We start from the raw sequence: 22,764 nt of genomic DNA, 5'->3' as shown, positions 1-22,764 counted from the left end.
CACTGTATGCTGAACACTTCACTATAAGCTCAGAACTATAAGCTCACTACTGTATACTCACCAGTTCAATATAAGCTCACCACTGTATGCTGACCACTTCACTATAAGCTCACCACTGTATGCTGACCACTTCACTATAAGCTCACCACTGTATGCTGACCACTTCACTATAAGCTCACCACTGTATGCTGACCAATTCACTCTAAGTTCACCACTATAAAGACACCACTGCATTCTATTGCATGATCAGTTCTGTGCGCTCACCACTTCACTATAAGCTCACCACTGTATGCGGACCACTTCACTATAAGCTCACCACTGTATGCTGACCACTTCACTATAAGCTCACCACTGTATGCTGACCACTTCACTATAAGCTCACCACTGTATGCTGACCACTTCACTATAAGCTCACCACTGTATGCTGACCACTTCACTATAAGCTCACCACTGTATGCTGACTTCACTATAGGCTCACCACTGTATGCTGACCACTTCACTATAAGCTCACCACTGTATGCTGACCACTTCACTATAAGCTCACCACTGTATGCTGACCACTTCACTATAAGCTCACCACTGTATGCTGACCACTTCACTATAAGCTCACCACTGTATGCTGACCACTTCACTATAAGCTCACCACTGTATGCTGACTTCACTATAGGCTCACCACTGTATGCTGACCACTTCACTATAAGCTCACCACTGTATGCTGACCACTTCACTATAAGCTCACCACTGTATGCTGACCACTTCACTATAAGCTCACCACTGTATGCTGACCACTTCACTATAAGCTCACCACTGTAAGCTGACCACTTCACTATAAGCTCACCACTGTATGCTGAACACTTGAACACTTCACTATAAGCTCACAACTATAAGCTCACTACTGTATACTCACCAGTTCAATATAAGCTCACCACTGTATGCTGACCACTTCACTATAAGCTCACCACTGTATGCTGACCACTTCACTATAAGCTCACCACTGTATGCTGACCACTTCACTATAAGCTCACCACTGTATGCTGACTTCACTATAGGCTCACCACTGTATGCTGACCACTTCACTATAAGCTCACCACTGTATGCTGACCACTTCACTATAAGCTCACCACTGTATGCTGACCACTTCACTATAAGCTCACCACTGTATGCTGACCACTTCACTATAAGCTCACCACTGTAAGCTGACCACTTCACTATAAGCTCACCACTGTATGCTGAACACTTCACTATAAGCTCAGAACTATAAGCTCACTACTGTATACTCACCAGTTCAATATAAGCTCACCACTGTATGCTGACCACTTCACTATAAGCTCACCACTGTATGCTGACCACTTCACTATAAGCTCACCACTGTATGCTGACCACTTCACTATAAGCTCACCACTGTATGCTGACCAATTCACTCTAAGTTCACCACTATAAAGACACCACTGCATTCTATTGCATGATCAGTTCTGTGCGCTCACCACTTCACTATAAGCTCACCACTGTATGCGGACCACTTCACTATAAGCTCACCACTGTATGCTGACCACTTCACTATAAGCTCACCACTGTATGTTGACCACTTCACTATAAGCTCACCACTGTATGCTGACCACTTCACTATAAGCTCACCACTGTATGCTGACCACTTCACTATTAGTTCACCACTGTATGCTGAACACTTCACTATAAGCTCACTACTGTATACTCACCAGTTCAATATAAGCTCACCACTGTATGCTGACCACTTCACTGTAAGCTCACCACTGTATGCTGACCATTTCACTATAAGCTCACCACTGTATGCTGACCACTTCACTATAAGCTCACCACTGTATGCTGACCACTTCACTATAAGCTCACCACTGTATGCTGACCAATTCACTATAAGCTCACCACTATAAAGTCACCACTGCATTCCATTGCATGATCAGTTCTGTGCGCTCACCACTTCACTATAAGCTCACCACTGTATACTCATCATTTCACTGGATGCTCACTTCACTATAAGCTCACTACTGTATGCTCACCACTTTAATACAAGCTCACCACTGTATATAAGCTCACTAATTCACTGTATGCTCACCATGTCACTATAAGCTCACCACTGTATGCCTGCCAGTGTATGCTCACAACTTCACTATAAGCTCACAACTGTATGCTCACCACTTCAACATACAGCTCACTGCTCTGCACTCATCAGTTTATTGTACGCACACCTCGTCACAGTATGCTCACTGCTGTGCGCTCACCAGTTTATTGTATGCTCACTTCATCACAGTATGCTCACTGCTGTGCGCTCACCAGTTTATTGTACGCTCACCTCGTCACAGTATGCTCACTGCTGTGTGCTCATCAGTTTATTGTACGCTCACCTCATCACAGTATGCGCACTGCTGTGCACTCACCAGTTTATTGTACGCTCACCTCGTCACAGTATGCTCACTGCTGTGCGCTCACCAGTTTATTGTACGCTCACCTCGTCACAGTATGCTCCCTGCTGTGCACTCACCAGTTTATTGTACGCTCACCTCGGCACAGTAGGCTCACTGCTGTGGGCTCATCAGTTTATTGTACGCACACCTCGTCACTGTATGCTCACTGCCGTGCACTCATCAGTTTATTGTACGCTCACCTCGTCACAGTATGCTCACTGCTGTGCGCTCATCAGTTTATTGTACACACACCTCGTCACAGTATGCTCACTGCCGTGCGCTCATCAGTTTATTGTACGCGCACCTCGTCACAGTATGCTCACTGCCGTGCGCTCATCAGTTTATTGTACGCTCACCTCGTCACAGTATGCTCACTGCTGTGCGCTCATCAGTTTATTGTACGCACACCTCTTCACTGTACGCTCACTGCCGTGCGCTCATCAGTTTTTTGTACGCTCACCTCGTCACAGTATGCTCACTGCTGTGCGCTCATCAGTTTTTTGTATGCTCTCCTCATCAAAGTATGCTCACTGCCGTGCGCTCATCAGTTTATTGTACGCACACCTCGTCACTGTACGCTCACCTCTGAATAATTGTCATGTCGCTGTATGCTCACGGCTATATCGTGCGCTCACCACTATACTGTGGTATATCTACCAGTTTTCGATAATCCTCTGTGCGCCGCTCCGCTGTTAGCTCTCCTAGACAATTCTATCCATCGTCTTTCCACTTGAGGCTGAAGCAGCAGAATTCTCATCTTCTCATTCCAAGCGCAGGAACATTAAACTCATCCATTCTGCTTTCTTAGTCCACAAAAAAAGTCCCTGAGCAGATGGGACATCGAAATATCTCGTATCACTTCCACCTTGGAAATTCGTCTCTTGAAACCTTTTGCTCGTCAGATCCGCGATCTTCATTTTCCTCTTTTCGATCGTATAAAACGTTGCAGCCGTCAGTTCGACTCGTCTTCTACAGTGTTCCCATGGAGCCAAGTTAAATGGACTTCGGGAACATCTGCTCGCACTTTCCGCCCTTTTTCTACCCCCGCTTCCGGGGTATAAATAAATGATAAGGTGTTTTAATTGTTCCTGCGTTCTTGGCGATCTTGCCGCTTGTTTATCTCCATCTCCAGATTTTAAACAACAGATAAATGGGTTTTTGTGGTGAAGCGTCTCTTGTCGCCCTCCGGAGAGGAGCAATTAACCGCTTGCCGTTAGTTACAGATATATTTCTTCCTCTGATGAAGTGCCGACTCCATCTGCCGCGCATTACGCAGCGCGACTCGCACCACGTAGCACGAGAATGTCATCCAAACATGAGAGCTTCTCAGTCACCTCTCCAAACTATGTTGGCATGGCCAGAAAACCGCTGTAGCCGACCCTGTGAGGGAAAGGAACGTAGTAGGGTTTTGGCCTCATTAATATTCCTTGTTGAGACGCTATGGAGGACAAATTGGGCACTAAGGATGCCAAGGAGGTAATGTGACCTTGAAAAGGTACGTAATACCTATGGGTTGGTTCGATACGGGAAGACGTCTTCATATGTAAGTTGAAGTCCTGCAAAATTAAAGGAATGCAAATCAGGAAGGGGAAAATATTAGAAATTTACCAAATTTTTGTTGCCCCTTCTATAGACTGGGAGGGAGCAGTGGCCATTATGAACCTCGTGGGTTGGACTTGTTGGTCTCAGTCTTGTTCGCGTTCCACCTCATTGTAGGAGATTGGGTTGATGACCACTTAATTTTCACTTCTTTTGGAGTGAAGGTCCGGAAGGAAATAAGTTCCTTTTCGGAAGGTTATAGGCAAAAACTATGGGAGGTCCAAGTCCCTTGTGGGCGGGACAAGTTTATGCTTTAAATACCAGCAAGGAAATAGGAAGCAAGGCGGATGGGCAAAAAAAAAAAGTAATATCTCAAGGTCCATTGTCAGAAAAGAAACAGGCTCAAAATGTACAAAATTTTGAAAATGTTCTCATTCCAAAAAGTATTATTATTTACTACGTTATATAGACCCACATTGTGGACTGCAAGGGAGGATATCTACAGTGGCGATGGGAACTATTGGGTTTACGTTTGCCCCATTAGGATTCTTTACTGGTAATTGGAGCCATTAAAGGGTCCCCCCCTCTTTATAAGGGTCTGGCATGATGGGCTTTGCATTTTTCCTTCCGTAAAGGAGTAGTTTTGGGAGAAAATGGATCTCAAAATGTTTGGGTTTTGCATAGAGTTATTTTTATGGGACATCTAGCTCCTCTTGGGCGGTACTAATTTTCTATTGGTGCTGCATCACCCATATGGCTATACTAGAAGCCATGTAGGAGGTGAAAATATAAGTTATGTAATGTCCCAAATCTATGATCAGGAAAGGAAAATTTTTTGAAATGTACTACATTTAGCAAATTTCTACATTTCATACTTTTGTATACAAAAAAACATTATTAAAGGACACTATTATTATTTTTATGAAACAACCAATCATTTCATGGGCAGGCCAAATTTTTCCTATGAAAGCATAAACTGAGTGGTGCGCTTCTTATATCATCTCTGAAGTGGGAAGGTCTATTTTAATTATGGCTTTGAGACCTTTGGTTCCTCGTGGGTGGGGCCAATTTTCATTATGAATTTACGGACTCGGTGGTGCACCTTCCATATTGAAATTGTACTGAGAAAAACTAAAATACTCAGATTGGCCCCAATGTATTTCTCTGTAGATGGTGAGAGTCACTGTTTTGGTGAGAGGACTGGCTTGATGGACATTGCATTGTTTTTCTTTCAAGGGACAAGTTTGGGAGCAAATAGATTCCAAGACATTTGGGTGGGTTATATCCAAAAAAGATGGTAAAAAGAGGAAAGGTCTAATTTGTTTTATTGTTTTGAGACCTCCAGTTCCTCGTGGGTGGGGCCAATTTTCAGTTTGAATTTATGAACTCAATGGTGCACCTTCCATATTGAAATCGTACTGGAAAAAACTAAGATACTCAACTCAGATTGACCCTATCATGCCTCTCTATGGTGAGAGCCTCTATGGAGTTCCCTGTAATGTACTGTAAGGCATGATTTTGTTGGAACCTTCCAGAATCCACCATTCTAGGAGAAAATCTTGTCACATAGCTGCAGCATTCCCCTCTCTTCCCCCCCTCTGCCTGCTGGTAATAGGACACTTCCTGGTACAAGCATTTGGCCCCTCTCCACAGCTAGGAATGTTAATTAAGCTGAGTGGAGAGGACGTCTTTTGTTCTCAAACATATGGCTTGAATTCAGCTACAGGAAATATTAAAACAAGTCATATCACAAAAACCATATGTGACAGGGATATAATAATTACATTTCTGAGAAGGGCACAAAACCAGCTTTCTAATTTTCATGGCTCCAACCCCTCCAGAAACTGAGATATGGATTGCTCCCAAATGGAGTGTCTTAATTATGGCATGTTTGATGTTGCTTTATTGTATTTGATAAACTGCAACCAATGAGACCCTCGGCGTGTCTATACGAGCTTCCCTCATTAAGTTATGGTTATTATAAGTTTTTAGTTAAATGGCAACTTGGAGAAAGGGGGGATGAACTTCTGCAGACTGCCCCTTTCGTGATGTAACCGACCCTAGGCTATAAGATGCCCCTCCCTTACAGTGCTTCAGTTGAAGCTGGAGTTTTGATGCCAGAAAGATCACCAAATGTCTGGAGATGTCCGGCCGCCCCTCCCCCCAGCCACATGGCTTGCCTAAAGACCCTTAAGCAACTGTAAGTGTAATTTCTGTTTTCACCCCTGTTATTTTTATACTTGCCTTGTACATATTTAATGTCTCAACTTTGTAACAACTTTTATCTGTGTAATCACTGCCCACATTTTTGGGAATAAATGATAAAATTATCAGTTTGTCTCCATGCTCTAAGAAACGAACTATGCGCCTTTTTTAGATAATCGCTAATAATTTGGGGGTTTGCCACGGACCCTCTTAATTAACTCTTTGATTAAGTGAATCGTGGCTGGTGGCAGCGTGGTGTGTTTGGTTGGTTGGGCTAGTTGGCAGTACAGAAGGGTCTTAGATGCTGAATGAGTGGCCACGGCCAAAGCATCGATAATTCCCTCACTGCAGTAGTCTAATTGCCCGTGCACAACAAACAGCCCATCCGCCGACTAATTATCCTAGGTGCAGTTCCCTGACTGACCTGAGGGTAAGGGGGGCGTCGGAGAGCAGCGAGTTCCAAAGTGGAACTGAGAAAGTGGGATATCCATAAATCCCCGCAGTTCTTGGAAGGTTGTTAGCAGTGGTGGGGCATCCAAAATAACCCCTCTGCGATAAATTGTTAGAGCAAGATTAGCTTGCTGTATTTTTGTCACATGGTACCAGTGGCGGGATAACTAAGATAAGCCCCCACTGTGCCTGTGATAGCCATGTGCAGGCAGTGCGTCGCATCCCTCCGTCCGCTGACATACCCGTGTCAGTGGTGGGATCATGACATATTGGTGGCACAGAGTGTGCTTGCTGTCATCACATTCCCGTCTTAATAGAGGACCGGCTTAATGGGCATTGCATTGTTCTTTCCTTCAAGGGAAACGTTTGGGAGCCAATAGATCCCAAGAAATTTGAATGGGTTTATATATCCAAAACCGATTACAAAAGAGGAAAGTTCTATTCTATTTACTGTTTTGAGACCTTCGGTTCCTCGTGGGTGGGGCCAATTTTCATTTTTAATTTATGAACTCAGTGGTCCACCTTCCATATTTACATTGTCCTTCGGAAACAGTTAAATACTAAAAATATAATATTCCAGAGCTCATGATGCAATGCAACGAACGCTGACATATCCATGCATGGATCAATATGATCGTTGTGATGTCAGCTTACCACTGAATCAGCTTTCGGTGCTGGAATCATGTCAGGTGTAGTAAGGTTCTGGAGGCCTCCAAAATTGCCAAGTTTTTCGTATTTACGCCATTTAGCGCGTCGGTTCTGAAACCAAATCTTATGAAATAAAATATATATTAATGAAAAATTAAAAATTTTTAAAGCTACACGGCTCCCTTTTAAATCTAATTCTACTTCTAACGGGTAAAACATGGAGACCAGGCGGCTCCAGGATGTATGGGGGATTGGAGCGCTCATTGTTGATGGACACACATGCTCAGTCACTAGCTTTTTGCTTGCTTGTCAAGGAAGGAGCAGTGCCTCTACATCAATATAGCTGGGGAGAATGGCAGATATTGTCAGCTGCCAGATGGGGAAGGAGACTGATCAAGGGGGATAAATAGTATATAGAGGGCATCTACAGAATATCCTGCCTACCTAATAGTCTTCCCAGATAAAAAAAAATTGAGGTACCTGGACTCGTGTTTCGGGAAGTTTAATCTTTGAGGCCAGCTTGTCTCTTGTCTGAACATCGGGGTAATGTGTCACATGGAAGATCCTCTCCAGCTCCTGGAGTTGCTCCATGGTGAAAGTGGTTCTGATCCTTCTTTTGTTCTTGCGTTCACCTTGATAACAAAGCCAAATTCACATGGAAATGTAAATCCAGGACACACATGAGTACATGACTGATGGGAGGTATGGTGAGTATAAGTGGAACTGAAACACCACAGCACAGAGTATTTCAGGAGAGACATATAATGAGCACCACAGATAATAAATAGCATAAATTAGTAATAACCTGACACAATAGCTATATAACAGTCACTTACTGTGAGGGCTGACCTGTGCAGAATCACTCATCTCATCATCACCTTCCTGATGGGAAAAGTCTTCATGTCTGATGTCTGAAGGAAAATCTGAATTGTGTTCAAGAACCAAATCTGAACCTAAGGAAATAGAGAAACAAAAACATCACTACCAAAAAGTCTAATTATAAAATGACTCCTCACCAAAGGAATGTCATAGTATTATAGTAGTTATATTCTTGTACCTAGGGGTAGTATTATAGTAGTTATATTCTTGTACATAGGAGCAGTATTATAGTAGTTATATTCTTGCACATAGGGGGCAGTATTATAGTAGTTAAATTCTTGTACATAGGGGCAGTATTATAGCAGTTATATTCTTGTACATAGGAGCAGTATTATAGTAGTTATATTCTTGTACATAGGGGGCAGTATTATAGTAGTTAAATTCTTGTACATAGGGGCAGTATTATAGTAGTTATATTCTTGTACATAGGAGCAGTATTATAGTAGTTATATTCTTGTACATAGGGGGCAGTATTATAGTAGTTAAATTCTTGTACATAGGGGCAGTATTATAGTAGTTATATTCTTGTACATAGGAGCAGTATTATAGTAGTTATATTCTTGTACATAGGGGGCAGTATTATAGTAGTTATATTCTTGTACATAGGGGCAGTATTATAGTAGTTAAATTCTTGTACATAGGGGCAGTATTATAGTAGTTATATTCTTGTACATAGGAGCAGTATTATAGTAGTTATATTCTTGTACATAGGGGGCAGTATTATAGTAGTTATATTCTTGTACATAGGGGGCAGTATTATAGTAGTTATATTCTTGTACATAGGGGGCAGTATTATAGTAGTTAAATTCTTGTACATAGGGGCAGTATTATAGTAGTTATATTCTTGTACATAGGAGCAGTATTATATTCTTGTACATAGGGGGCAGTATTATAGTAGTTAAATTCTTGTACATAGGGGCAGTATTATAGCAGTTATATTCTTGTACATAGGAGCAGTATTATAGTAGTTATATTCTTGTACATAGGGGGCAGTATTATAGTAGTTAAATTCTTGTACATAGGGGCAGTATTATAGTAGTTATATTCTTGTACATAGGAGCAGTATTATAGTAGTTATATTCTTGTACCTAGGGGTAGTATTATAGTAGTTATATTCTTGTACATAGGAGCAGTATTATAGTAGTTATATTCTTGCACATAGGGGGCAGTATTATAGTAGTTAAATTCTTGTACATAGGGGCAGTATTATAGCAGTTATATTCTTGTACATAGGAGCAGTATTATAGTAGTTATATTCTTGTACATAGGGGGCAGTATTATAGTAGTTAAATTCTTGTACATAGGGGCAGTATTATAGTAGTTATATTCTTGTACATAGGAGCAGTATTATAGTAGTTATATTCTTGTACATAGGGGGCAGTATTATAGTAGTTAAATTCTTGTACATAGGGGCAGTATTATAGTAGTTATATTCTTGTACATAGGAGCAGTATTATAGTAGTTATATTCTTGTACATAGGGGGCAGTATTATAGTAGTTATATTCTTGTACATAGGGGCAGTATTATAGTAGTTAAATTCTTGTACATAGGGGCAGTATTATAGTAGTTATATTCTTGTACATAGGAGCAGTATTATAGTAGTTATATTCTTGTACATAGGGGGCAGTATTATAGTAGTTATATTCTTGTACATAGGGGGCAGTATTATAGTAGTTATATTCTTGTACATAGGGGGCAGTATTATAGTAGTTAAATTCTTGTACATAGGGGCAGTATTATAGTAGTTATATTCTTGTACATAGGAGCAGTATTATATTCTTGTACATAGGGGGCAGTATTATAGTAGTTAAATTCTTGTACATAGGGGCAGTATTATAGCAGTTATATTCTTGTACATAGGAGCAGTATTATAGTAGTTATATTCTTGTACATAGGGGGCAGTATTATAGTAGTTAAATTCTTGTACATAGGGGCAGTATTATAGTAGTTATATTCTTGTACATAGGAGCAGTATTATAGTAGTTATATTCTTGTATATAGGGGGTAGTATTATAGTAGTTATATTCTTGTACATAGGAGCAGTATTATAGTAGTTATATTCTTGTACATAGGGACAGTATTATAGTAGTTATATTCTTGTACATAGGGACAGTATTATAGTAGTTATATTCTTGTACATAGGGGCAGTATTATAGTAGTTATATTCTTGTACATAGGGGGCAGTATTATAGTAGTTAAATTCTTGTACATAGGGGCAGTATTATAGCAGTTATATTCTTGTACATAGGAGCAGTATTATAGTAGTTATATTCTTGTACATAGGGGGCAGTATTATAGTAGTTAAATTCTTGTACATAGGGGCAGTATTATAGTAGTTATATTCTTGTACATAGGAGCAGTATTATAGTAGTTATATTCTTGTATATAGGGGGTAGTATTATAGTAGTTATATTCTTGTACATAGGAGCAGTATTATAGTAGTTATATTCTTGTACATAGGCGTCAGTATTATAGTAGCTATATTCTTGTACATAGGGGTAGTATTATAGTAGTTATTTTCTTGTATATAGGAACAGTATTATAGTAGTTATATTCTTGTACATAGGCGGCAGTATTATAGTAGTTATATTCTTGTACATAGGGGGCAGTATTATATTAGTTAAATTCTTGTACATAGGAGTAGTATTATAGTAGTTATATTCTTGTACATAGGGGCAGTATTATAGTAGTTATATTCTTGTACATAGGAGCAGTATTATAGTAGTTATATTCTTGTACATAGGGGGCAGTATTATAGTAGTTATATTCTAGTACATAGGGGCAGTATTATAGTAGTTATATTCTTGTACATAGGGGCAGTATTATAGTAGATATATTCTTGTACATAGGGGTCAGTATTATAGTAGTTATATTCTTGTACATAGGGGGCAGTATTATAGTAGTTATATTCTTGTACATAGGGGCAGTATTATAGTAGTTACATTCTTGTACATAGGGGGCAGCACTTTCCAGTAAGCTGGTGACGAGCAGTGACACTGGAGAACTTTACTCTGTAGTCCATAGTGTTCAGTACTGGGATTTACCATCCTGTAACATTGACATTAGAAGGATTAGTATTTCCGTCACATATATAACTTGCGCATATTAATATAATGATAAATCTTGGGCTCTTCTCGCGGTGGGTGAGCGCCATCAGATATTGTGATGAGCCCAGACAGCCATAACTCAGAGGCCGATGCTTAGCGTTCTCCTGAAATCGCTCATAGTGGAAATGTAAGAGTTTAATAGAAGTCATTAATTTCCCGGATTCTTCTTTTTTAACTACTTTAAAAAACTCTTGTTAAAGTTTTTAAGGAAACTTATGGGGTATCGCCTCATCTGGATTGGCCGCAGAGTTTTTATTTCCTCATCGGCTGCCATTCATACTCCGTGTCGCCCCAACACCCTATTTACAGCCAGACGCCCCCTTATAACGTTCCGTACTGTAATAATAATTTTTTTTTCTATAATGAAAATTGCCGACCAGTCACACAGTGAAGATTACACCACACTACCGATGGGATTTAACGCCACTTTAACTTCCTCGCTGAGCGAAAAATGGGAATGTGGCGCTCGCCCTCTGAAGTTTTAAATGGGTTCGATACGAAACTTTGTTAAAGGGCAACGAGCGTGAAGAATCACATCACACGGTGTAGACTGCGGTGGAAATGTTGTCACGGACATTTAATATGTGACATTTCCAGTGTGTCGTCAGGAAAAAAAAAGTGACATCCCGAGCGAAGACCATGCATTTCTGTCCTGAAATACTCTGTGCTGCTGGGGGGCCCTGCTTCTATAAATCAGTCTGTCTCTATCTACCCCATCTGTGACAATGACATCATCCTGTGATCGGCCCGGTCACAAACCTTCACATTATCAGGATATTCCTCTCCTGAAATACTCTGTGCTGCTGGGGTACTCACTAGTGGTAATTTGTGGACTGCACATGGGCTGCATTGTTTTTGGCATTACATAGCGGTATTTTGTCGGCCGTGTTTGGAAATATTACGCAATCTCTGAGGAACAGCCAGGTTGTGGAAGACGGCTTCACTGTCACAGCAACAAGACACAGGGTAGTTAGACTGCATCGGCAAGGGGTCTCCCAGGCAAGGATTTCAATACAGACTGGGAGGTATCAAGATGAGCTGCTCAATTTATCTTGTAGCAAGAAATGGGCCACTTTGAGGATCGAAGACTCGGTAGTTGGCTAAGGAAACTTAACACAGGAGATGAAAGACACATCGTGTTACTTCCCTGCAAAATTGTTCAATATCCAGCAGTGGCATCAACTCAGACCTGGAAGCAACAAGTGGGACTCGGCTAAATCCATCTATTGTTCAGAGACGTTTGGCCAAAAGTGTTCTTCACCTGCTGAACACTATTGCACAGTGCTGTTTGCGGTAGTATTATATTGGCACGATCTGGCAGAACTATGTAGCTTGCGTAGGTCAGCAATATCATGGCAATATATAGTGTTGTGGAGTGGGCTGCATACGGTAGTGTTATGTTGACACTATATGATGGTATTATATGGGCTGTTATAGAAGTATTTTGTAGACTCTTACTCGGAGTACTAATATATCTGGACTGATTATTATGGATTATTATTCGGGCTCTATGTAGTGCTTTTATGTGATAACTATATGGAAGTAATGTTATCTACGCACTATAACGACTATTACGTAGGTTGTACATGGCAACAATAGCATTGCACTTTACAGCTTTACATGATGTGAGCTGGATGTGGTGGTATTATCTTGGCACTACATTCTGGTATTATGTAGGCTGTCTATGGCTATATTACATAGGTTGTTATTAACAGATGTAAAGTATTTGGATACTACAGATCATACTATATGGTATGTTAGTGGTATAGAGCAGTATTATGTTGGCAATGTATACCTGCATAATCTGGGCAGTATATAGCAGTACTAAATCCGATATTTCGACTGCATAACTGTAGTATTAGCTTGGCACTAGTGGTATTATATCAGCTCTATATGGCAGTAACATCTTGATGCTATATTGTTGTACTATATGGGCTGTATCATCTTGGCACAAGATAGTTGTATTCTTTGGGCTGTATATGGCAGTATTATGTGGATTATTTATGCTGGTATCATGTTGGCTCTTTATGGCGGCATTATGTTTGCTATATAGACAGCATCATTTTGCCACTGTATGTTTGTACCATGTGGGCTGTATATAGCAGTATCATGTTGGCACTATAAGGTGGTATTATTTGGGCTGGTATGGCAATACCATCCTCATACTATTTGATAGTATTATCTTGGCACTATATATCGGTATTATGTAAGCTATATAAGGCAATGGGATGAAACTGAATGGGAGGAGACACAGATTAGATATTAGAAAAAACTTTTTGACAGTTAGAGTGATCAATGAGTGGAACAGGCTGCCACGAGAAGTGGTGAGTTCTCCTTCAATGGAAGTCTTCAAACAGAGGCTGGACAGACATCTGACTGGGATGATTTAGCGAATCCTGCTTTGAGCAGGGGGTTGGACCAGATGGCCCAGGAGGTCCCTTCCAACTCTACGATTCTATGATTCTATATCATCTGGGTACTATTAGGTAGTATTATTTAGAGTTGTATTTGGGTTTTATGTTGCAATACAATCCTGGCACTAGTTAGGACTAGTGTGAGTTTTATATGGCAGTATCATCTTGGCACTATAAGGTGGTAGTAAGTGGGCTGTATACGGCAGTATCATGTTGGTATTAGGTAGTATTATTTAGGGTAGTATATGGCAGCATTTTCATAGCATTTAAAGGTGGATTTATATGGGCTCTATATGGCAATATCATCCTGGCACTATAGGGTAATACTGTGTGGCTTGTACATGGCAGTATCATCTGGTCATTATATAGCAGTATTATGTAGCCTTTATATGACAACACAATGTAGGCACTGTTGGATAGTTTTGCATTGTGAATAGTAGTATCATCTGGGCACTACATGTTAGTAACATCTTGGCACTAGTGGTATTATATCGGCTGTATGTAGTATATCCTCCTGTCACTATTTGGTTGTATTACGTGGGTGTATATGGCAGTATCACCTGGGCAGTACATGGCGGTAACACATTGACTGTACACGACAATATCATCCTGGCACTATATGGTGGTATTATGTGTGTTGTATGTGGCTGCAGCATCTCGGCGCTGTATGGCGGTATTGCAGTGTATATTACGTATTTTATATATCTATATACATACAGCAGAGCTGAGTTTGTTAGTGGAAAAGAGCAATTCTGAGTTTTAATGCGGCGTACCACGCACCCCCTTTTTCGAACCAGGTGTCGGACCCCCACAGACAAGACATATCTGAATGTAGCAGAGCTAAACTGTTCCATCATCACACCAAATACCCCACTCAGCTCTGCTACGTCATCACCTCCTTTCGTACATACAGACGCTCACCGGCAGGTGACTCCTGAGGATCCTTTTTTGAGGAATATTCCCGGTTTGTGTTTTCCATGGAGGCAGGAGACGGTTTCTTCAATATCTCCTCTATGGAGTAGGATAAATACGGTTTTGGCGATGTCCGGCAGGGCGTCATCGAGCTGGGATCCATGGCTGTGAGCGTCAGACACCAGGTCTATACAAGGTCTGACCGGTTATTATAGGCTTCCTATAGAGAATAGATGCTCAACCTCCAGAGGCTGCAGCTAAAGCCGTGGAAACTTCACCGTATCTCACGACACGTAGACTGGACGATATCAGTAGTGTTAGTCTTACAGGTGACATCCTCAGTCTTGGAGGAACACGCCTTGCTCACCTGGAATTACGCCATAAGTGACACCCGACGCTTCAGATTGGCTGCGGGGCCCGGAATAGTCCCATAGGGATAATATAATGTCCACCTACGGGGCGTCATCCATTCCTTACACATTACTCCATCCACAGTCCATGGAAGACGACGCTTTTACAGCTAACGACATCTATTGTTCTCTGTTATCAGCCATGGTAACAACACAAGGGACAATTCCCTGCCCCCCATTTATGTCACATATCTCCAGTGGTGAGACTGATATCAGATACCCCTCTTATTACGCTCCCGCACTATTATAAGCTGGTAGGTCCCGGATTCTCCATGTCTCCGGAGCAGACCGATGGCCGATCCCCACCTTCTTTGCTCTGAGCTCAGTCCTATTACTGAGTAACCAGATTACAGGTAGCCGTCACTTTAACCCCTTCTGTAATCGGTGGTCAGCGGTACCTCGACGCACGTGTGACCTGATGGGCAGTGGGATTACCTGCTTCATATAATGCCAGCACTGGCCTCTGCCCAAGGCCAGCAATGGAAGGTGCCCACAACTCAGGGACCGAGGACTGAAAAGGGCCACAGGGAGTGCAGCTCTGGAGCCCAAACTGCTGCTAGAAGTTCTGACATAAGAGGGCGGAGATTTGTTAATGACAAATATGAATAGGGCAGTGGTTATCCTGTACCCCGAGTGTCAGCGTCACTATCCTGTACCCCGAGTGTCAGCGTCATTATCCTGTACCCCGAGTGTCAGCGTCACTATCCTGTACCCCGAGTGTCAGTGTCATTATCCTGTACCCCGAGTGTCAGCGTCACTATCCTGTACCCCGAGTGTCAGCGTCATTATCCTGTACCCCGAGTGTCAGCGTCACTATCCTGTACCCCGAGTGTCAGTGTCATTATCCTGTACCCCGAGTGTCAGCGTCACTATCCTGTACCCCGAGTGTCAGCGTCATTATCCTGTACCCCGAGTGTCAGCGTCACTATCCTGTACCCCGAGTGTCAGCGTCACTATCCTGTACCCCGAGTGTCAGCGTCATTATCCTGTACCCAGAGTGTCAGCGTCATTATCCTGTACCCAGAGTGTCAGTGTCATTATCCTGTACCCAGAGTGTCAGTGTCATTATCCTGTACCCAGAGTGTCAGCGTCACTATCCTGTACCCCGAGTGTCAGCGTCATTATCCTGTACCCCGAGTGTCAGCGTCACTATCCTGTACCCCGAGTGTCAGCGTCATTATCCTGTACCCAGAGTGTCAGTGTCATTATCCTGTACCCAGAGTGTCAGTGTCATTATCCTGTACCCCGAGTGCCAGCGTCACAATCCTGTACCCTGAGTGTGTCATTATCCTGTACCCCGAGTGTCAGCGTCACTATCCTGTACCCCGAGTGTCAGTGTCATTATCCTGTACCCCGAGTGTCAGCGTCACTATCCTGTACCCCGAGTGTCAGTGTCATTATCCTGTACCCCGAGTGTCAGCGTCACTATCCTGTACCCCGAGTGTCAGTGTCATTATCCTGTACCCCGAGTGTCAGCGTCACTATCCTGTACCCCGAGTGTCAGTGTCATTATCCTGTACCCCGAGTGTCAGTGTCATTATCCTGTACCCCGAGTGTCAGTGCCATTATCCTGTACCCCGAGTGTCAGCGTCATTATCCTGTACCCAGAGTGTCAGTGTCATTATCCTGTACCCAGAGTGTCAGTGTCATTATCCTGTACCCCGAGTGTCAGTGTTATTATCCTGTACCCCGAGTGCCAGCGTCACAATCCTGTACCCTGAGTGTGTCATTATCCTGTACCCCGAGTGTCAGCGTCACTATCCTGTACCCTGAGTGTGTCATTATCCTGTACCCCGAGTGTCAGCGTCACTATCCTGTACCCCGAGTGTCAGTGTCACTATCCTGTACCCCGAGTGTCAGTGTCATTATCCTGTACCCCGAGTGTCAGTGTCATTATCCTGTACCCCGAGTGTCAGCGTCACTATCCTGTACCCCGAGTGTCAGCGTCACTATCCTGTACCCCGAGTGTCAGCGTCATTATCCTGTACCCAGAGTGTCAGTGTCATTATCCTGTACCCAGAGTGTCAGTGTCATTATCCTGTACCCAGAGTGTCAGTGCCATTATCCTGTACCCTGAGTGTGTCATTATCCTGTACCCAGAGTGCCAGCGTCACAATCCTGTACCCTGAGTGTGTCATTATCCTGTACCCCGAGTGTCAGCGTCACTATCCTGTACCCCGAGTGTCAGTGTCATTATCCTGTACCCCGAGTGTCAGTGTCATTATCCTGTACCCCAGGTGTCAGTGTCATTATCCTGTACCCCGAGTGTCAGCGTCATTATCCTGTACCCCGAGTGTCAGCGTCACTATCCTGTACCCCGAGTGTCAGTGTCATTATCCTGTACCCCGAGTGTCAGTGTCATTATCCTGTACCCCTGGTGTCAGTGTCATTATCCTGTACCCCGAGTGTCAGTGTCACTATCCTGTACCCCGAGTGTCAGTGTCATTATCCTGTACCCCGAGTGTCAGCGTCACTATCCTGTACCCCGAGTGTCAGTGTCATTATCCTGTACCCCGAGTGTCAGCGTCATTATCCTGTACCCCGAGTGTCAGTGTCATTATCCTGTACCCAGAGTGCCAGCGTCACAATCCTGTACCCTGCGTGTGTCATTATCCTGTACCCCGAGTGTCAGCGTCACTATCCTGTACCCCGAGTGTCAGTGTCATTATCCTGTACCCCGAGTGTCAGTGTCATTATCCTGTACCCAGAGTGTCAGTGCCATTATCCTGTACCCTGAGTGTGTCATTATCCTGTACCCAGAGTGCCAGCGTCACAATCCTGTACCCTGAGTGTGTCATTATCCTGTACCCCGAGTGTCAGCGTCACTATCCTGTACCCCGAGTGTCAGTGTCATTATCCTGTACCCCGAGTGTCAGCGTCACTATCCTGTACTCCGAGTGTCAGTGTCATTATCCTGTACCCAGAGTGTCACTGTCATTATCCTGTACCCCGAGTGTCAGCGTCATTATCCTGTACCCCGAGTGTCAGCGTCACAATCCTGTACCCCGAGTGTCAGTGTTATTATCCTGTACCCCGAGTGCCAGCGTCATTATCCTGTACCCCGAGTGTCAGCGTCATTATCCTGTACCCCGAGTGTCAGCGTCATTATCCTGTACCCCGAGTGTCAGCGTCATTATCCTGTACCCCGAGTGTCAGCGTCATTATTCATTATCCTGTACCCTGAGTGTCAGCGTCATTATTCATTATCCTGTACCCTGAGTGTCAGCGTCATTATTCATTATCCTGTACCCTGAGTGTGTCATTATCCTGTACCCCGAGTGCCAGCGTCACAATCCTGTACCCTGAGTGTGTCATTATCCTGTACCCCGAGTGTCAGCGTCATTATCCTGTACCCCGAGTGTCAGTGTCATTATCCTGTACCCTGAGTGTCAGCGTCATTATTCATTATCCTGTACCCTGAGTGTCAGCGTCATTATTCATTATCCTGTACCCCGATTGTCAGTGTAATCATCCTGTACCCCGAGTGTCAATGTCATTATCCTGTACCCCGAGTGTCAGCGTCATTATCCTGTACCCCGAGTGTCAGTGTCATTATCCTGTACCCAGAGTGTCAGTGCCATTATCCTGTACCCTGAGTGTGTCATTATCCTGTACCCAGAGTGCCAGCGTCACAATCCTGTACCCTGAGTGTGTCATTATCCTGTACCCCGAGTGTCAGCGTCACTATCCTGTACCCCGAGTGTCATTGTCATTATCCTGTACCCCGAGTGTCAGCGTCACTATCCTGTACTCCGAGTGTCAGTGTCATTATCCTGTACCCAGAGTGTCAGTGTCATTATCCTGTACCCCGAGTGTCAGCGTCACAATCCTGTACCCCGAGTGTCAGTGTTATTATCCTGTACCCCGAGTGCCAGCGTCACAATCCTGTACCCTGAGTGTCAGCGTCATTATCCTGTACCCCGAGTGTCAGCGTCACTATCCTGTACCCCGAGTGTCAGTGTCATTATCCTGTACCCAGAGTGTCAGTGTCATTATCCTGTACCCCGAGTGTCAGCGTCACAATCCTGTACCCCGAGTGTCAGTGTTATTATCCTGTACCCCGAGTGTCAGTGTTATTATCCTGTACCCCGAGTGTCAGTGTCATTATCCTGTACCCCGAGTGTCAGCGTCACAATCCTGTACCCTGAGTGTCAGTGTTATTATCCTGTACCCCGAGTGCCAGCGTCACAATCCTGTACCCTGAGTGTCAGCGTCATTATCCTGTACCCCGAGTGTCAGCGTCACTATCCTGTACCCCGAGTGTCAGTGTCATTATCCTGTACCCAGAGTGTCAGTGTCATTATCCTGTACCCCGAGTGTCAGCGTCACAATCCTGTACCCCGAGTGTCAGTGTTATTATCCTGTACCCCGAGTGCCAGCGTCACAATCCTGTACCCTGAGTGTCAGCGTCATTATCCTGTACCCCGAGTGTCAGCGTCATTATCCTGTACCCCGAGCGTCAGCGTCATTATCCTGTACCCCGAGTGTCAGAGTCATTATTCATTATCCTGTACCCTGAGTGTCAGCGTCATTATTCATTATCCTGTACCCTGAGTGTGTCATTATCCTGTACCCCGAGTGCCAGCGTCACAATCCTGTACCCTGAGTGTGTCATTATCCTGTACCCCGAGTGTCAGCGTCATTATCCTGTACCCCGAGTGTCAGTGTCATTATCCTGTACCCTGAGTGTCAGCGTCATTATTCATTATCCTGTACCCTGAGTGTCAGCGTCATTATTCATTATCCTGTACCCCGATTGTCAGTGTAATCATCCTGTACCCCGAGTGTCAATGTCATTATCCTGTACCCCGAGTGTCAGCGTCATTATCCTGTACCCCGAGTGTCAGCGTCATTATCCTGTACCCCGAGCATCATAGAATGATAGAATCATAGAATCATAGAATGGTAGAGTTGGAAGGGACCTCCTGGTCCATCTGGTCCAACCCCCTGCTCAAAGCAGGATTCGCTAAATCATCCCAGTTAGATGTCTGTCCAGCCTCTGTTTGAAGACTTCCATTGAAGGAGAACTCACCACTTCTCGTGGCAGCCTGTTCCACTCATTGATCACTCTAACTGTCAAAAAGTTTTTTCTAATATCTAATCTGTGTCTCCTCCCATTCAGCTTCATCCCATTGCTTCTAGTCTTTCCTTGTGCAAATGAGAATAAAGTTGATCCTTCTACAATGTGACAGCCCTTTAGATATTTGTAGACAGCTATTAAGTCTCCTCTCAGTCTTCTCTTTTGCAAACTAAACATTCCCAAATCCTGCAACCTTTCCTCATAAGACAGGGTTTGCAGACCGGTCACCATTCTGGTCGCTCTTTTCTGAACTTGCTCCAGTTTGTTGATGTCTTTTTTAAAATGTGGTGCCCAAAATTGGACACAATATTCCAGATGAGGTCTGACCAAAGAGGAGTAGAGGGAAATAATTACTTCACGTGATCTAGACTGTATGCTTCTGTTAATACATCCTAGAATTGCATTTGCCTTTTTTGCTGCTGCATCACACTGTTGACTCATATTCAGTCTGTGATCTATTAGTATACCCAAGTCTTTTTCACATGTGCTGTCACTTAGCCCTATTCCTCCCATTCTGTATATGCTTTTTTCATTTTTATTGCCCAGATGTAGTACTTTGCATTTCTCCCTGTTAAAAACCATTCTGTTAGTTGCTGCCCACTTCTCCAGTTTATTTAAATCTTTATGAATCCTCTCTCTCTCTTCTCTAGTATTAGCTATCCCTCCTAGCTTTGTGTCATCAGCAAATTTAATCAGTTTACCCTCAATTCCTTCATCTAAATCGTTGATAAAGATGTTGAACAATACAGGGCCCAGGACAGAGCCCTGTGGTACCCCACTTGAGACATTCTTCCAACTGGATGTGCAGCCATTTACGACCACTCTTTGGGTCCGATCACTAAGCCAGTTATGAATCCACCTAACAGTTGCCTTGTCCATTCCATACTTAGTCATTTTTTCAATAAGGATTGTATGAGAGACTTTGTCAAATGCTTTGCTGAAGTCAAGATATACTATATCTACAGCATTTCCTTGATCCACCCAATCAGTAATACCATCATAGAAGGAAATTAAATTAGTCTGACATGACTTATTAGTTACAAACCCATGCTGACTCTGTTTAATCACTTCATTCTTATCCAGGTATTGACATACATGTTGTTTAATAATTTGTTCAAAGATCTTTCCTGGTATAGAAGTCAGACTCACCGGCCTATAGTTGCCTGGGTCCACCTTCTTCCCCTTTTTGAAGATAGGAACAACATTTGCTCTTCTCCAGTCTTCTGGCACTTCTCCTGTTCTCCAAGAATTTTCAAAGATTATGGAGAGGGGTTCAAAAATTTCTTCTGCTATCTCCTTCAGTACTCTGGGGTGTAATTCATCTGGACCTGGAGACTTGAATTCATTTAGGTTAGCTAAGTGTTTCCTCACTATCTTTCTGTTTATAGATATCCTGGATTCTTCTATTCCCTTAATAGGACAGTGAATAACAGTTGATGTTACATTTCCTTTCTGAGAGAAAACAGATGCAAAATAGGAATTTAAAAGTTCAGCCTTCTCAACATCCTGTCTTACCATTTCATCATTTTCATCCTGTAAAAATCCTATAGCATCTTTGACTTTTCTTTTACTTTTGACATATCCCCAAAATCCTTTATTATTGCTTTTGACATCTCTTGCAAGCCTCAATTCATTTTCAGCTTTAGATAATCTGATTTGTGCCCTGCAGGTTCTGCAGACAGCATTATATTCTTCTTTAGATATGCCTCCCTCTTTCCATTTTATAAACATTTTTTTCTTCCTTTTTAGCATGTGCTTAAGTTCTGTGTTCATCCATCCTGGTTTCCTTAAATGCTTCCTATTCTTCCCTCTTTTTGGAATTGTTAACAACTGTGCTTTGAGAATTTCATTTTTCAAGATTTCCCATCCTTCCTGGACATTTTTGTCTTTAAGGATATCCAGCCATTGGATCCCTCCAATTCTCTTTCTGAATCCCTTAAAATCTGCCTTTCTGAAATCTAACCTTGACGTCTGAGTCTTCACAGGTCTTCCGCCTCTAGTTATCCAAAATTCTAAAATAGCATGGTCGCTACCTCCTAGGGTCCCAGCCACTTTTACCTCCTCAACCATTTCCTCCCTGTTTATAAGGATTAGATCCAAGGTAGATCAGCGACATTATCCTGTACCCCGAGTGTCAGCGTCATTATCCTGTACCCCGAGTGTCAGTGTCATTATCCTGTACCCCGAGTGTCAGCGTCATTATCCTGTACCCCCAGTGACAGTGCCATTATCCTGTACCCCGAGTGTCAGTGTCATTATCCTGTACCCCGAGTGTCAGCGTCATTATCCTGTACCCCCAGTGACAGTGCCATTATCCTGTACCCCGAGTGTCAGTGTCATTATCATGTACCCCGAGTGTCAGTGTCATTATCCTGTACCCCGAGTGTCAGTGTCATTATCCTGCACCCTAAGTGTCAGCGTCATTATCCTGTACCCCCAGTGACAGTGTCATTATCCTGTACCCCGAGTGTCAGTGTATCATGTTTTGAAGATGCCATCAGACAGTTAATAATGAGCCGCAGCTTCCCAGCATCCAGCCCCTCTCTCCCCCCTGTGGCCCTGTGACACCTTCATTCCTCACATCTCCTCCGGCCTCCTCAGCGATCTCCCTCTCACTTTCTATTAACTCCCGTCTCTACGGCTCATTTGCTGCTCATTCTGTGAATAATTAAGAAAGGGAT

At 43.2% G+C, this 22,764-nt stretch overlaps 1 protein-coding gene across 1 annotated transcript; it reads right to left on the bottom strand.

Moving 5' to 3' along the window:
* Positions 1-2,660: 2,660 nt before the first annotated feature.
* ISX (intestine specific homeobox) lies at positions 2,661-14,911 on the bottom strand. The gene is made up of 5 exons (XM_073567496.1): positions 14,603-14,911; positions 8,117-8,233; positions 7,761-7,912; positions 7,287-7,403; positions 2,661-3,994 (listed from the first exon to the last, which is right to left on the bottom strand). The coding sequence occupies exons 1-5, from the start codon at positions 14,754-14,756 to the stop codon at positions 3,782-3,784; spliced, it is 753 nt and encodes a 250-aa protein (XP_073423597.1). The 5' UTR covers positions 14,757-14,911; the 3' UTR covers positions 2,661-3,781.
* Positions 14,912-22,764: the final 7,853 nt, after the last annotated feature.

The sequence above is a fragment of the Dendrobates tinctorius genome, unplaced genomic scaffold, assembly GCF_039654945.1.
Source record: "Dendrobates tinctorius isolate UK_male_01 unplaced genomic scaffold, ASM3965494v1 ptg000020l, whole genome shotgun sequence".
Lineage (NCBI taxonomy): Eukaryota > Metazoa > Chordata > Amphibia > Anura > Dendrobatidae > Dendrobates > Dendrobates tinctorius.
This window is presented reverse-complemented; position numbering and strand designations above follow the sequence as displayed.